General features: G+C 38.4%; 1 protein-coding gene across 1 annotated transcript; it reads right to left on the bottom strand.

Moving 5' to 3' along the window:
• Nucleotides 1–2,785: 2,785 nt before the first annotated feature.
• On the bottom strand, nucleotides 2,786–7,054 carry LOC129894642 (uncharacterized). The gene is made up of 5 exons (XM_055970316.1): nucleotides 5,321–7,054; nucleotides 4,484–4,666; nucleotides 4,247–4,402; nucleotides 3,933–4,147; nucleotides 2,786–3,842 (listed from the first exon to the last, which is right to left on the bottom strand). Exons 1-5 carry the CDS (start codon nucleotides 7,052–7,054, stop codon nucleotides 2,786–2,788), a joined length of 3,345 nt encoding a protein of 1,114 aa, XP_055826291.1.
• Nucleotides 7,055–16,722: the final 9,668 nt, after the last annotated feature.

A 16,722-nucleotide genomic window follows, 5' to 3' on the forward strand; every position in this document is an offset into this window, starting at 1 on the left:
GAGTGAAGCCTCCATTGAATGTGAGGTTCGGCAATGTGTTTGTTGTGCATCATGTGTTTCCACACAAGCGACTGGCCAGTATGGAATTTTTTGATGATGGGATTCGCTCTTTGACAGTATTTGGCTCTAAGGAAATCACCCCACAATGTTGGTTTAGCTCTAAAGATCCACCATTGCTTTAACTGGAGAGATTTGCACACATCTGTAGTTCTCCTCAACCCAATACCTCCTTCGTCATAAGGGTAACAAAGTTTCTTCCATGAAGCCCAATGGTATTTTTTCTTGTTATCCTTCCACCCCCAGAAAAAATCAGCGGTGACTCTCTCAATCTGTTTGAGAGTAGTACAGGGGAGAGTAATGGCCGAAAGAAGGTGAATTGGGAGCGACTGAAGTACGTATTTCACGAGTGTAGCTCTACCACCGTAGCTGAGGATTTTGGAGTGCCACCCTCTAATTCTGTTGACAACCTTAGAGACCATGTCCGTGTAGTACATGACTCTCTGCCTGCCAATGTACAAAGGGCATCCTAAGTAGGTGATGGGACTATGCTTCTGAGTGAAACCCGTAACCTGTTTCACCGTTTCCACATTGTCTTGGAGTGCATTGGGATGCATCATAAAGTGGCTCTTATTCTTGTTTATAAGCTGCCCTGATGTCTTTTCATACAGAGTCAAGGTCTTCATAATAATCTGGAGAATTTCCTTCCTTCCGGAGGAAAAGATGATAACATCATCCGCAAAACTCAAATGATTAATCTGTGGGCCTCTTTTCTCCATATGAAAACCATGGTAGAAGTGGTAATTATGAAGACTATTCAACATTCTGGACAGCACCTCCGCTCCCAAAATGAATAAAGCGGGAGAAAGAGGATCACCTTGTTTGAGCCCTCTGGTGGAGTGGAAAAAACCATGTCTAGCTCCATTAACGATAACGGAGTACCAATTGTTAGACATGATTCGCCAAATCATATCAATAAAGGTCTCACCGAAGCCCATCCTTCTCAGTACTAGACAAGTATAGGACCAGGAGACTCTATCATATGCTTTGGCCATGTCTAACTTGATAACCACGTTTTCGCCAATAACAGGCTTTCGGATATCGTGGATAATCTCCTGTGCTAGCATGATATTTTCGGAGATGCTTCTTCCTTTTACAAACCCGGACTGATTGAGAGAAATAAGACCGGGGAGAATTGGAGCAAGCCTGAGGCAAATGAGTTTTGATATGATCTTATTGGTGAAGTTACTGAGACTAATGGGTCTATAGTCAGAGAGTGTGTTGGGGTGATCTACCTTTGGGAGCAAGACCAAACAAGCATGAGAAAAGAACTTAGGCATAGCATACCCTCCGAAGAAAGAAGTAACCACTGCTAGTAGGTCCTCCGAAATAATCTCCCAGCAAGCTTGGAAGAATTTTCCATTCATACCGTCCGGACCAGCTGCAGAGTTAGGATTCATAGAGAAGACTACCTGTTTCAACTCTTCAATGGTAGGCGTGGCTTGAAGGCTTTCATTCTGAGCATCTGTGATCATTCTAGGAACGTAATTCAAGATGTTCTCCGGAATCCGAGATTCATCACTTGTGAATATTTTCTGAAAATGATCGCATGCTGCTCGAGCAATGTGTTCGTCGCCTTGAATACAATCCCCTTCTTCGTTGGTAACCTTGTGAATGAACAATCTCCTTCTCCTACCACGGATTAAAGCATGGAAATACTTGGTGTTAGCATCTCCATCCTTGAACCAATGTAGTTGAGTTTTTTGTTTGAGAATGTTCTCTTCAATTTTAAGAAATCTGATGTATTCGGCGTTGAGAGCATGCAATTTCATCCTGTTCTCTTCATTATTGGACACTAACATATTTTCTTCGGCACTTTTCACCAATTCTTCATATTCCTTAACCTTGGCAAAAATGTCGCCAAATTCCACTCGCGACCATTTGCTAAGGGTGGAGGAAAGCCTTTTCATTTTTTGGTGGAAGGACCACATTGGATTCCCAGTCAGGGGTCTGTCCCAACAGGACTCTACAGTTTCGAGAAAAGTAGGGTTATCCACCCAACAATTCAAGAATTTAAAATATTTAATAGCGGAATCCTGCCTAGCATTCATCTCTATTAGTAAAGGGTTATGGTCAGAACCAGTAGAGGGGAGATGGGTGACTGAAGTGTGAGGTATAGCGGCTAACCAATTATCGGACACCATAGCTCTATCGAGTCGCTTCCATATTCTTTTATGCATATCTCGTTGATTACACCAAGTGTAGTCTGAGCCATGATACCCCAAATCCGTTAGGCCACATGCTTCAATAACGCTTATAAACTCAAAGCTTTTTTGCATGTTGTAAGGGATTCCACCTAGTTTCTCAGTAATGGAGGTGATGACATTGAAGTCCCCAACTGTGCACCAAGGAAGGTTAGTGGAAGCGTGGTGCAGGAGCCTATCCCAAAGCGGTCTTCTAAGAGTATCTTTGCATTTTCCATAAACAAAAGTCGTGAGAAATGCATTTTGATGCTCTACGTGTTTTATCTTGCAAGTGACCTATTGGTCGTCAACATCAATAACTTTACAATCAACATCTTGAGTCCAGAAGATCCAAATCTTGCCATTAGGATTGCAAACGGACTTATCCATACCAAGGTTGATTCTAAAGGTTTGGAGATGAGCATTGTTGGAAAAAGGTTCTAGGATGGAAATGATGGACGTTTGATGGATATGTTTGAGTGACTTTAGTCTGTCTATGACTCCTTTGGTATTGATACCTCTAGCATTCCAAACAATTGTGTTAATCATTGATGGGATCTAAGGTTGTGGAGCCTAGTGTTTGGTCTGCTAATAGGAGCATGAATAGTTGTAAATTTTGGATTATGATGAATGCCTCTAGGTGATAGGCCTTGCTTATTAGCTAGCTGGTTCATCTCATCATTCGTGACCTTAGTAGTGGTCTTGGATGGTGTAGCTATACTATTGGACTGTTCATCAGTCTCTTCTTCATTCTCAAGTTCAACCTCACCTTGAAAGTCTTGGTCATATTCATCCTCCGAATGAATAACCCCATATTCATCATCACTATCAGGAGTTGAAGTTTGAGCATCATTGTTAGTGCAAAGGATGTTGGTGGCATTTTCAGGTTGCGTAAAAGGAGCTGGCTGAATATTCAAAGGGGTAAGATTAAGAGGGTCTTCACAACTAAAATCAGGGCTCCTTATTGGTGTGCTTTGATCTAAGAGTACATATTGTGAGCAAGAGTTTGAAAACACCTTACCATTGTTATCTTTTCCACCTGTATCAGCAGTGGTTGGAGGGGTAGGGGTTGCAGCTTCTTGCTTCTTTTCTTGTTTCTTCTTTCTAGTTCTCTTTTTCCGTAGTGTTTTAGAGGTAGCTTGCTGGTTATAGGGACTAGGACTAGCTGAGAATTCTATACCACTAATGGTTGCATTGTCTTTTTGTTTGGAGTTAGAATGTTGCACTTGGTGGGAACTAAGACTAGAGGTTTGATCACTTGAAGTAATGCTGAAACTGCAACCATAATGTTGGTCATTTTCAACATTTTCAGTGTGATCTACACCTTGACTATTGTGCTGAATTGATATTAGTTTAGGGGCCACAACTTGCACACTCTTTTCCTTCAGAGTAGAAGCTGAAATAGGGCCAAAACCATGCAAATTTTGCTCTAAACCTGCAGCTGCAGGTCTTGATCCCTGCATCTGGGTAGCCTTATTGTGCACCCTATTTTCCTGGGAGTTTTGAGGCTGATAGGGGGCTGCAGTATTGGTCATTTTCTTGGTGGGAATAGGAGCATCTGCAGGTCTTTGTTTCTGCATCTGAGTGGCCCTATTGTGCACCCTATTTTCTTCCATAGTAGCAGCTGAAGTAGCATCCAGGACATGTATAGCTTCCCTCAAGCCAACAGTTGCAGAACCTCCCAAGACTTACAGGTTCTGAGCAACCTGTTGAGTCATTTTTTGGCTCTGGTTTGCCCCTACATCTACACTCCTGAACTGCTGCTGCTCAGTTCTCAAAGAAGGACTTGAAAGCCTTCCAGAATCAACTGTGGTCTCACATCCAATGGTCACAGCAGGGGGCAGTTTGGAGGCCATTGTTTGAGCATCAACTGAATCTCTTTTATTAACATGCTGGGAAGAAGAATGCTGAATATGTGAAGTGGTAGCAGGAGCTCTAAAGTCATTCCTAGGGTCAACCATAAGGTTCTCATGCAAAACATGAGACACAACCCCCCCTCTGGATACCCCTTCCTGCAGGTTAGTTGGCTTCTCCTGAATCCCACCATCCTCACCTCCGTTAACTACTTCAGCAGCAGCAGTTAAAACATTCAATACATTAAAACTACTGGGGGAGCCATGGGGGATTGGGAGCATTGAGTCAATACCTGGTTGATGCTCGTGCTGTCCATTTTGAATTGCATCAGTCATAGCAACAATATTACAATCAATACCTGTATTCATGGCTTGAGTGGGTCTATATACCTGTTGAGTGTTGCCTTGTATCGTTTGGGTATTTTGCACAGTTTGAGTCTTACCTTTGAAGTTTCTTCGTTTTTGGGTTTCCCATTGGTTGTTTGAGATTTGATTCCTATTTTGGTTGGTTGAGTCCTCCTGTGCTTTGCGACTTCCTTCCTGATTTGTGGTGGTGGTTTCTTCTAGTGGTACCTGTTGCCTGAAACTTATAGCATTAGTTAAGACAATAGGAGTAGAGATCATACCTGTGTTTTTTGGCGACGCATCTTTCTTTGGCTCTTCTTCCTTGTCTTTGGCCTTGTTGCGTTCTGTATCTCTTCTGCTGACGGGGCAAGCAAGAGGAGTATGACCTTGGTGTTTGCAGTAAGTACAGTAAAGGGGGACATCTTCATATTCGATGTCCTGCCATCTTCCTTCTCCATTTGGATCATCATTTTCATCGAATCCAATCCATACACTTTGGATTCTAGGCTTGGTGATGTCCATTTGGACTTTTGCTTTTGCCACGCTCCCCCTTGTCTTTTGCATGAAGGCCATGTCCAAGTGCAACACTTGTCCCACGTCCGCAAGCAGGAGCATAACAAATTATTTATGGAAACAATGCCATGGGAGCTCCGGGAGTATGACCCACACAGGGAGAATGGGGGTTTCATAGTTTGGATCGAAAGTAGGGGTCCAAACTTGAAATCTCATAAAGACACCATCAATATACATTCGCTTGCTATCTAGTACAGTAGTTCTATCGTGTTCATTATCAAGGTCAATATATATATGTCTAGAATTAAAATGGGTAATCTTGACCTTGCCTCGAAGTTCAGTTTGACTAATGAACTTCTTTCGAATTACCTCCATCTTGGGTATTGGACTGTAGAACTTGCCTATGAGAGTATACTTACATGATTCAGCCATCTTAACCATGTAGTCTTCTCTCTTAAACATGATAGCTGGACAACCTTGTTTTGTCACCCTTTTTGGAGGTGTTAGGTCAATTCTGGTTGTATGCTCGGCTTGTTTAGCTCTTAGTCTTGTGGCCATGGATTGCTTTGCTATAGGGGGTGGAGGATGATTTGTGGTGGTGGGTTGGTTGTTAGGGGACTTAGTCTTAGGAGGTAGCGCACTGGGGGTAAAGGACACTATCGGATTTTTAGAGTTTTTTGGGTCAAATTTTTGGAAATTGGATGAGATGGGGGGAAAGTCTGAAACGGGAGGGTGGTTGGTATGTTTAGGATTAGTGGAGGTGCTAGGATTGCCCAAGGTGGTGATACGATCAACCAAAACAGCTTCGGGCACGATAAGACTGTTTTCGCCCCTAGTGACACAAGTTGGAATTTTAGAATTTGAGTTGGAGGTGCCTAAAAATTGTGTTGTTTGGTTTATTTCGTTCCTAAGAGTATGAGGGTTACTTTTACTTTGAGACTTATTTTGGGCGTTCACCGGAAAGATGGTTCCGGTGGTTTTTTCTTTAGGATCAAGACTAGAATCGACGTTTGAATTGTTGGAGGGATCTTTTTTGGAAAAATTTTGTTCTTGTGGGTTAGTTTGATGCTGGGGATTAAAATTCAATTCAAAAATATTTTTTCCGATCGCCGGAGATCCGGCGCCACCACTGGTGTTAGTACTAGACAAATTGGAAACCCTAAAAGTCAAATTCGAATTGAAATGAGGCATACCTGATGGGGCTTTTTGCATTGGTGGACTCCCCTCATTGTGTTGAGCAGTTTGGCATTGCCAATTTTGAGTTTGGGGCTCCGCCGCTGCGCCGCCTCCGGCAGGTGGTGGTGCAACCCTAATTTCCAAATTCAAAGTGTTAGGAGTTGTGGATGATGGGGCTTTTTGGTTAATGGTGTTCCTTGTATGATCATCCACAAAACCCACTGACAATTTCGAGTTTTCACCATCACATGCGGCGGCGCCGCCACTGCCTGAAATCGCCTCACCGCCGGAATTATTCGAATTGATATTCGACAAGTTTGACTTAGAGGATGGTGGCGATTTTTGTATGATTGTACTCGTATTGAGCTCCTCTACAAGATGGCATTGGTCTGGAAGCTCGAATGTCGCCGGAACTCCGACGTCGGAATTCGACAGTGTATCGCCGGCGCCACCGTCGTCCAATGGAGTTGGGCTTTTAGTATGAGGGGCGCCTCGAGGTGGGTTACAAAACCCAGGTGGTGTGCCATCTCGAATGTCGCCGTAAGACGTGCAAATCGCAGTCCGATTGGCTGGCGATTCGCCAGAATTTCCCTGAACAGTCGCAGCTTCGTTTCTCTCAATTGCCACGGTGAAATCACTTGAATTTCTGATATGTTGTAGATTAGATGTTTCTCTAACATCCCCAATTGGTGTTTTTTCAAAACAAATCACAGAATTTGAATTAAAATCGATTTCTCGATCAACGGCAGCATGTTCTTGGAGAAGATGAACAGTCATCGCGGCTGTTTTTTCAACATTCCCGGAGCTTCGGATGTCGGATTGAGACGATTCCTTTTGCGTTGGATTCGTATCGTCGATATCTACCACTCCATCTTTTGAAGGAAATTTTTGGAGGTCCGGAGGTGGATCCGGCTCCATAACAGCCATAAGCTAAAAATCGTAATCTATATGGAAATGAAAGTTATGCGCTTTGAGAGAGAGAGAGCAATTTGTCTCGTGTTGGGAGATTTGGAATGTACAGAGAGGCATCACGATTTTAGGTGTTGCAGGAGTATTACAGTCGAAGAGGTTAAGGGTGTTGTGCATAGGATACGCAGCGGAAAAGCAACCAGACCCGATGAGATCCCTGGGGAATTTTGGAAGAGTGCGAGCTCTATAGGTTTGGAGTGGCTGACTAGGTTATTTAATGTCATCTTTGAGACGGCAATGATGCCCGAAGAATAGAGGTCGAGTATAATTATCCCTCTGTACAAAAACTAGAGAGATATCCAGAGCTGTAACAACTATAGAGGTATCAAGCTCCTAATCCATACTATGAAAATATGAGAGAGAGTGGTGGAGATGAAGGCGAGGAGAGGCATGTCTATTTCAGAGAACTAGTTCGAATTTATGCCGAGACGCTCAACTACAGAAGCCATCCATCTTATGAGGAGGTTGGTGGAGCAGTATAGGGAGTGGAAGATGGACTTGCATATGGTATTCATTGACCTAGAAAAGGCTTATGATAAAGTTCCATGAGAGGTACTATGGAGATGTTTGGAGGCTAAAGATGTACCTGTGGAGTACATTAGGGTGATCAAGGACATGTATGAGGGTGCCAAAACTAGGGTAAGGACAATAGGAGGGGACTCAGAGCACTTTCCACTTGTGATGGGGTTGCATCAAGGATCAACTCTTAGTTCGTTTTTATTTGCCTTGGCGATGGATAGATTGATGAGACAAATCCAAGGTGAGGTGCCATGGTGCATGCTGTTTGCAGATGACATAGTCCTGATCGATGAGACTCGTAGCGGTGTTAATGCTAAGCTGGAGGATTGGAGACAAACCTTGGAGTCTAAAGGGTTTAAGTTGAGTAGGACTAAGACAGAGTACTTAGAGTGCAAGTTTAGTGGGACACCCCGGGAGGTTGGCGTGGAAGTTAGGCTTGGTGCCCAGTCCATCCAAAAGAGAAGTAGTTTTAAGTATCTTGGGTCTTTTATGTAAGGCAGTGAAGAGATTAACGATGATGTCACACATAGTATTAGGACAGGGTGGACAAAATGGAGGCTCTCTTCCGGAGTGCTATGTGACAAGAAGGTGCCACACCAACTTAAGGGCAAGTTCTACAAAGTGGTGGTTAGACCGGCTATGTTGTATGGGACGGAGTGCTGGCCAGTTAAAACCCTTTATGTTCAGAGGATGCAAGTTGCTGAGATGAGAATGTTGAGATGGATGTGTGGTCACACCAGGAGCGATAGGATTAGAAATGAGGCTATTCGGGACAAGGTGGGAGTGGCCTCGGTGGAAGACAAGATGCGGGAAATACAACTGAGATGGTTTGAGCATGTGAAGAGGAGAGACATAGGTTCCCTAGTGCGGAGGTATGAGAGGTTGGCCATGGATGGGTACAGAAGAGGTAGGGGTAGACCGAAGAAGTATTGGGGAGAGGTGATTAGACAGGACATGATGCAGTTACAGCTTATGGAGGACATGACCTTAGATAGGAAGGTGTGGAGGATCCACATTAGGGTAGAAGGCTAGTACATAGTCTCGTTATTCTTCCCTATTAGTAGGCGTAGTAGTGCATCACGATCTCTTGCGCTCTGATTTCTATTATTTCTAGTATTTTTGTAATTCTGCTATTATATAATACTTTTTATACTTTGATCACTTTATGTTATTTGTGACGTTTTCGATATCTGTTTTCTTATAACTCTTTGAATTTCTTAACCATATCTGACCTTTTATTATGCTTTTATTGAGCCGAGGGTTTCCTAGAAACAGTCGTCCTACCTTGGTAGGAGTAAGGTATGCATACAGTCTACCCTCCCCAGATCCCACAATGTGGGATTTTACTGGGTTGTTGTTGTTGTTGTATTTAGACATATCATAAGTAACACAATTACACCCTTAAGACAATTCCGAGAACCCAACCAACACCCACACTATGAAACCCTTAAGATTTATCATCGATCTCTACTTAGTTTTATATTGTTGTACGCAATACTACGCCCATTATAAAATAACCATTTGTATGCAATAATATCACTACCAAAAATATTTTCCCAAATCATTATAGCACGTTTTTACCAGGTCACATTCAAATTAGACACTAACACAATCGAATTTCTACCTGTGACCCATGACCACAACTTAGTTATATGATTTCTCATTAAATTCCCTTCTATACTACACAGTAGGGATAGATTTACTACTTAGAAAAGAGAAGCCTAGCCTATCTGGGCGCCAAGTAATCATGGAGAGGGTAAGCTAAAGCTTGTTGATGGCCGAATACAGGCCTAGATCGTTTGTACAGACAGACTGATATTGCTGTTGAAACCATTGATTCCCAACGTTCTACGAGTAAGACCGAATTGAGTTTCACCGGTTGAAGTCTTCCGAATGGTCCGAATGAAGAGATTCCCCCCCTCTTCTCCACAGGCCAGGAGCAACCTTTTTGGAGGATTTTACAGAAATCCTCACCTCTAACTTCCACTTAGGAGAAGTGGGGAAAATAAAAAATTCGCAACTTAAGTTCTGTCCCACGACCTCTCGCTCTGGCAGCGATGCTCAGGCGGGACCATCCGCATCTGGCGGGATGGTGAGATCCAGTCGAGTAAATTTCTTGCGATTTCTTTTTAATTATAACTAACGACGGTTTGGGTTGTTACAGTCTCTCTATAAAATTTGACGGTAGGCCCCAAACTTGTTGAGACGACCCTGATAGTAACAAGAAGTTTGAGAGAACACACTACAACAAAAATAGCTTTTAACGACAATAAATATGCATATTAGAAAAGAACACTAAAATTTTTACCAATGTTAGTTAATTTTCATTGAATCCAATATCACTATAGCCTATAGACTTTAGGGGACATTTATAAAGAGTGCTGATTGTCTCTAAAAATATATTTAACAAAAATTAAATTACTACCGTTAATTAATTATCATTCAAAATCATTTTTGGTAGGGTGACACTACAATGTATAATGGGGTCTAACCATTCCAACTCGTTCAGAATAATCTAAAACGCCAGAACAAGAAGTTTCGAAAAGGTGAAGGAAAATATTAAGAAAAATATTAAATGAGCCAAATCAATGTCAGATATAATTATCATTTAGTTGTAAAGTCAAAAAATATATTGAGCTTTAAGCATCAAATCATGTTTAGCTAAAAAAAAATATTTGCTCTTCAACTTTAAGAATAAACATAAAATATAAAAATGTGTTCGTAAAGACAGGTTCGAAATCTTTGTTTAACCTTTCGATACCATCTTGATAAATTCATTCAGATTCAGATTGCATAGACCTATTAAAAAAGTAAAAATGATTTTCACTTAAAAAAATATTATTTTTAAGACTCATAGAACTCTTTAATTAACATGGATTGACTTTCAATCATCTCTATCATATATCCTTTAATTATAGTGTTAGAAAATTAGATTTACGTATGAAGAAGATTAACAATTCTTATCTAAGCAATAATTAAGTACGTATATACGTAACATGGCACGTGTGCTGACAAAATGGACCTCATGATGACTTTATTGCTCCTTCGGAAACATACTTTTCAACGACTTTGCATTATTTTATTTAATTGGATAAAACAAAAATTTTAAAAAGATATACAAATAGTAATAAGATCTATAATAAAATATAGACAACAAACTTGACTTACATTCAACATCTACTCCAACAAGACAAGCAAGCATCCTTCAACTTGCAAATAATTGCTTCCTCTCTTATTGATTGTGTTAAGTTGGAAATACATAGCATACACTGTTACTAGTATTTACATGATCACAACCAGAGTTTATAATCTGATCAAGTTTTTGAAAGTTGAAATTAAAAAATTATTGATAAAAAGAGAGTTATTTTTTTTTTAAAATGGACTAAAAAAACAGATCAAATAAATTGAAACGAAGGAAGTAAAATATTCCAGCCGCAATATTTTTGTCAACAGCCTTTCATTTGATTTATGGAGTTCATCACTATTGTTCTAATTTTGTACTATTCTTTGATTTCTTTCCTGAAGAAATTATTCGGTCAATTTTTATTTTTTAATCTTTTTCTTTCCTGTGGATCATCGATTAAATACTCCCATTCTTTGATGACGTTGCCTCTGTTTGTAAAAAGAAGTTTACATTAAAATACTATCTCACCTGCATATCAATGTATATTTTCTTTCAAAATACTATCTCACCTACATATCAATGTATATTTTCTTTGTACATTTGTTTCTCTCTCGTATATTATGTATATATGTGGTACTCAAAGAAATATGTGATATATAATGATATATACGATATACACACGTAATATTTATTTTTGCATTGATGATTTTCTATGTCATTTCAGCTTTGAATTTTAACTCTAAATCAATCTCTCTCTCTCTCTCTCTATATATATATATATATATATATATATCAAACACACTCAAATAACAACTAGTAAATAAATTTGTTAGACTAATCGCCTGTAAAGGCTAGCTGAAGAAGTATTGCGGGAAAAGTGATAAGACAAGGCATGATGCATTTTGATCTAATCAAGGACATGACCTTAAATAAAAGAGGATGAAGGTCACAAATTAGGATAGAAGGTTAGATAGTAATTCTACTGTTTGTAGTATGATATTGTCCATTTGGCATTATTTTGCATGGTATTGTTGTTGTTTTTGCTCCCATTTGTATATCCTCGTGTGCGCACACTTTAATATAAGGATATATCGAAAACAACATCTCTATTTCTACGAAGTAGGAATAGTAAGATTAGGTGCATTCTACTTTCCCTAAACTTCACTAGTAAAAATATAATGTATATGTTGTTATTGTAATCGCTAGTAAATAGAATTGTAGCTAGTGGATATTTCTAAAAGTTTACCAATACAAATTGGACAAGTGGATGAAACTTTAATTATGATAACAAACAACAACAACAACAACCCAGTAAAATCCCACATCGTGGGGTCTGGGGAGGGTAGAGTGTACGCAGACCTGACTCCTACCAATGTAGGACGGCTGTTTCCGAAAGACCCTCGGCTCAATAAAAGCATAGAAAAAGGTTAGACAAGAATATTAGGTTAAATAAATAAATAGATGACGATGACGAAAACGGTCCAAACATTAGTATAATCAAAGCACAAAAAAAACAGTAGATATTATTATTGGATAATAACATAAATACCATAACTAACATACATCAGAGTATAAGAAATCATAGTGTGTTACCTACGAGTAAGGGAGAATAAAACCACTATGTACTAGCCTTCTACCCTAATGTGTGTCCTCCACACCCTCCTATCTAGGGTCATGTCCTCGGTAAGTCGTAAATGCGCCATGTCCTGTCTGATCACCTCTCCCCAATATTTCTTCGGCCTACCCCTACCTCTTCTGAAACCATCCATGGCCAACCTCTCACATCTCCGCACTGGTGCATCTGGGACTCTCCTCTTCACATGTCCAAACCATCTCAGTCGCGTTTCCCGTATCTTGTCTTCCACCGAGGCCACTCCTACCTTTTCTCGAATAGCCTCATTTCTAATCTTGTCACTCCTGGTATGCCCACACATCCATCTCAACATTCTCATCTCGGCAACCTTCATCTTTTGCACATGGGAGACCTTAGCTGGCCAACACTCCGCCCCATATAACATAGCTGGTCTAACGACCACTTTGTAGAACTTGCCCTTAAGTTGTGGTGGCACCTTCTTGTCACATAACACACCGGAGGCGAGCCTCCATTTCATCCATCCTGCCCCAATACGGTGTGTGACATCCTCGTCGATCTCTCCGCTGTCTTGCATGATAGAACCAAGGTACTTAAAACTACTTCTCTTTTGGATGGCTTGGTCCCCGAGCCTAACTTCTGCGCCAACCTCTTGAGGTGTCTCACTGAACTTGCACTCTAGGTACTCTGTTTTGGTCCTACTCAGCTTAAACCCCTTAGACTCCAAGGTGCGTCTCCAATCTTCCAGCTTAGCGTTAACTCCGCTAAGAGTCTCATCGATGAGGACTATGTCGTCCGCAAAAAGCATACACCATGGCACCTCACCTTGAATTTGTCGCGTCAATCCATCCATCACCAAGGCAAATAGGAACGGGCTAAGAGCTGATCCTTGATGCAACCCCATCATAACTGGGAAATGTTCTGAGTCCCCTCCTACTGTCCTTACCCTGGTTTTGGCACCCTCGTACATGTCCTTGATCACCCTTATGTACGCTACAGGTACACCTTTAGCCTCCAAACATCTCCATAGTATCTCTCGTGGGACTTTATCGTAAGCCTTTTCCAAGTCGATGAACACCATATGCAAGTCTCTCTTCCTCTCCCTATATTGCTCCATTAGTCTCCTCATAAGGTGGATGGCATCTGTAGTTGAGCGTCCCGGCATAAATCCGAACTGGTTCTCTGAAATAGACACGCCTCTCCTCACCCTCATCTCTACCACTCTTTCCCACACTTTCATAGTATGGCTTAGAAGCTTAATACCTCTATAGTTGTCACAGCTCTGCCTATCCCCTTTGTTTTTGTAAAGCGGGATCATGATGCTCGATTTCCATTCTACGGGCATCGTTGTCGTCGTAAGCGAAATGATCAGTTCAACGACATAATTGTACCGGAAAACATGTTGAATTGACTGTACAAGATTCCGAGGCACACGTGTTTGAACTTTGGGTTTAAGTAATATTACATGATATTTATACTAAATGAATCAAAGTTTATGATTGAAATGATCTTTTCCTAATTACATGATTGAAGTGTTTGAAAATATTAACACCAATCACTTTAGAAATTCAGCTTAACCACTTAGAATAATTAAGGGGAAAACAATTGAATTTTCCCACGTACTATTCTAAATTAAGCAATTTTGTTCTCCAAACAACTTTTGATCAAATGTACTTGTGAATTTTAGGTGGAAGTTTTGCATCCATGGTTTTTCTAGTGATGACAGATCCTACTAAACTATTTGAGTTAGATGTATAGGTAAATATAGATCCTACTAGGTGTTCGACATTCATATTGAGCCTTGGCTAATAAAAATTCGTGCATTATAATGCTCCTTTAGGAAGTGTTTGTAAAACGAATTTTCTATACTCAAATCAGGACTTGAACTTTAGACGTTTTATTAAGGGTGTAAGGATCTTATATACATCTTACCATAACATGCTGAAAAGTCTCACATCGATTGAATGAAAAAGGAATGTGAGTGGTTTTCTTCTTATATGATCTTGGACATGAATTCTCCCTCTTAAATTAATTTTTGAAATAAATTAGGTCTAAAGTACACAACATAATTCCTTGTGGATTTCTTATATCTTTAATTACTTACTAAAATACTTTGATAAAAAGAAAGAAATAACATTATTTTTTTAAAATTATCATTTACCATAAAAATGATCAAATAACATCTCATAAAACAGAATAAAAGAAATAGTGACACCTTTTCGCTAAAAAATTACATTATGTATGACACATTATGCAAAAGTTTTTTATTTATGTTATATTATATGATGAATTTTCTTAAATTTTTTCTACGTGTCTACTTTTTTTTTTTTTTTTTAATATTTTGACTCCTCAAAATTTATATTCCACCATTGAGTTGGAGTAACATTCATAGAGGCACTATGAGAAATGTGGACTTCAAGAAAAGGTTATTATGAGAAAAGACTATTCAAAATACTTGGATGAAATCAGGTAGCCTACAAAAAAACAAAACAATAAATTTGTCAATTAGTTGAAGAAGTTGACTCCAGAACAGCTATAGTACGTGCACGACGGGAACAGTGTGGGCCTGAGGGGTTTCTTATTGTTTATTCATCTGTTTAAAATATATTTATTTTTTAAAAATTTTTTTGGAGATAGGGAATGGAGAAATAGAGGAAGAAGTTACGAAATAGCCAATCATTTGAATTATTAAGATTTTTTAATCTTTATGTATGTAGAATATCATTTGTTTCAGTTTATGTGATATTTTTTTTAGAAGAAAATAATAACATCTTTCTATAATCAATAACAACAAAAGTTTTTAAAAATTATTTTATTCTTAATGATATGATTTCTAAACAAACATATCTATAGCTAACTTTCCAAAGACTTCTTTATTTCTCAAACTTCATATCCAATCAAGTATCTTCACATAAATTGAGATGAAGAAAATAACAATTTAACTTCAAACTTTTCATCTTATTCTTAATAAAATGATTTATAGCCAAAAAAAATCAATGACTTATTTCAAATACAAGTCTCAAAAATCTATATTTTTTTTGCTTAAATTTCATATCAAATCAAATATATTTACGTAAAATGAGACAGAAAGGAGTAAGGGGTCATTTGATAGCTGCTTAGAGTTATGTAGATATTAGTAATACATAGATTAGTTATAAGAGAATTTATGTATTATTTTATGCGGGATTTAATTATTCATGTATTCATTATTCCATTTTCTATTTTGCATAAAATTGTACTACATAGATTTCCTTATAATTTATTACACTACATAGATTTCCTTATAATTTATACATGTATTAGTGATGAAGATTTCTAAATTATAGATCAAACACTGTATTAATTTTATACATAATCTTAACTAACCAACTACCAAATATAATATTATTTATACAGAATCTGATATATATATATATATATATATATATATATATATATATATAATATCTCTTCTCATCAGCTAGCAAACCACCTCTAATAATTTATTGAAGAGTACGGGATGCCCCCATACCCCATTGTGGTCTAAATCGGAGATAGTAGAGTCAAGAGTCAATACGTACGACTCATAATTCATAAAGTTAGGATATAGTATACTCCATAAATCAACGTCAATTTTTCAAAGGTTGAATATTGAAAAACATATGTTTTTCCTCCTGTATGTGTACTGTACACTAATTCTGATCCTGCGACTTTTATTAATGATAGAGTATCAATGAAAAATGTTTAAATATGTCATCGAAATTTAAAAAAAGGTTCATATATGTAATCTGTTAAAAGTTTGGCTCATTTATGCCATTTTCATTTGAGAAATGACTGATCCATGCCATTATTTGTAAATTAAAAATATTTTCGATTTTGCAAAACTATTTTGTACACGTGGTCAATTATGATTCGGCCACGTTATTAACTAAATTATTTTTTAAAATGGAAAATGTTCAAATATGTCATTATACTTTGAGAAAAGACTCATCTATGTCATCCGTTAAAAGTTTGGCTCATCTATGCCATTTCAGTTAACAAATAATAGCATAAATAAATATTTTCTCAAATGAAAATGACATAAATGAACCAAACTTTTAACTGATGACATAAATGAATCTTTTGTCAAAATTCAATGATATATTTGAGCCTTTTTCCTTTTTATTAATGTAACTGGCACCTCTTTGAATTCTATGACATGGAACATGGATTATCTCTCCTTTAATTTGTCTATGACATTTCTTCCTTTGTAAACTTTTCACTAAAATCATGAAAATCATGACTTGCAATGAAATAATATTAAAACTTACAAGAAGAAGATAGTACATGTTAGAATGCATGCATCTATACAAATCTTTCAATTGAAGAAAGAAATCAATAGAAGATATCAAAGTTGAAGAAATTTGTTATTTA

The sequence above is a fragment of the Solanum dulcamara genome, chromosome 7 (assembly GCF_947179165.1).
Source record: "Solanum dulcamara chromosome 7, daSolDulc1.2, whole genome shotgun sequence".
Lineage (NCBI taxonomy): Eukaryota > Viridiplantae > Streptophyta > Magnoliopsida > Solanales > Solanaceae > Solanum > Solanum dulcamara.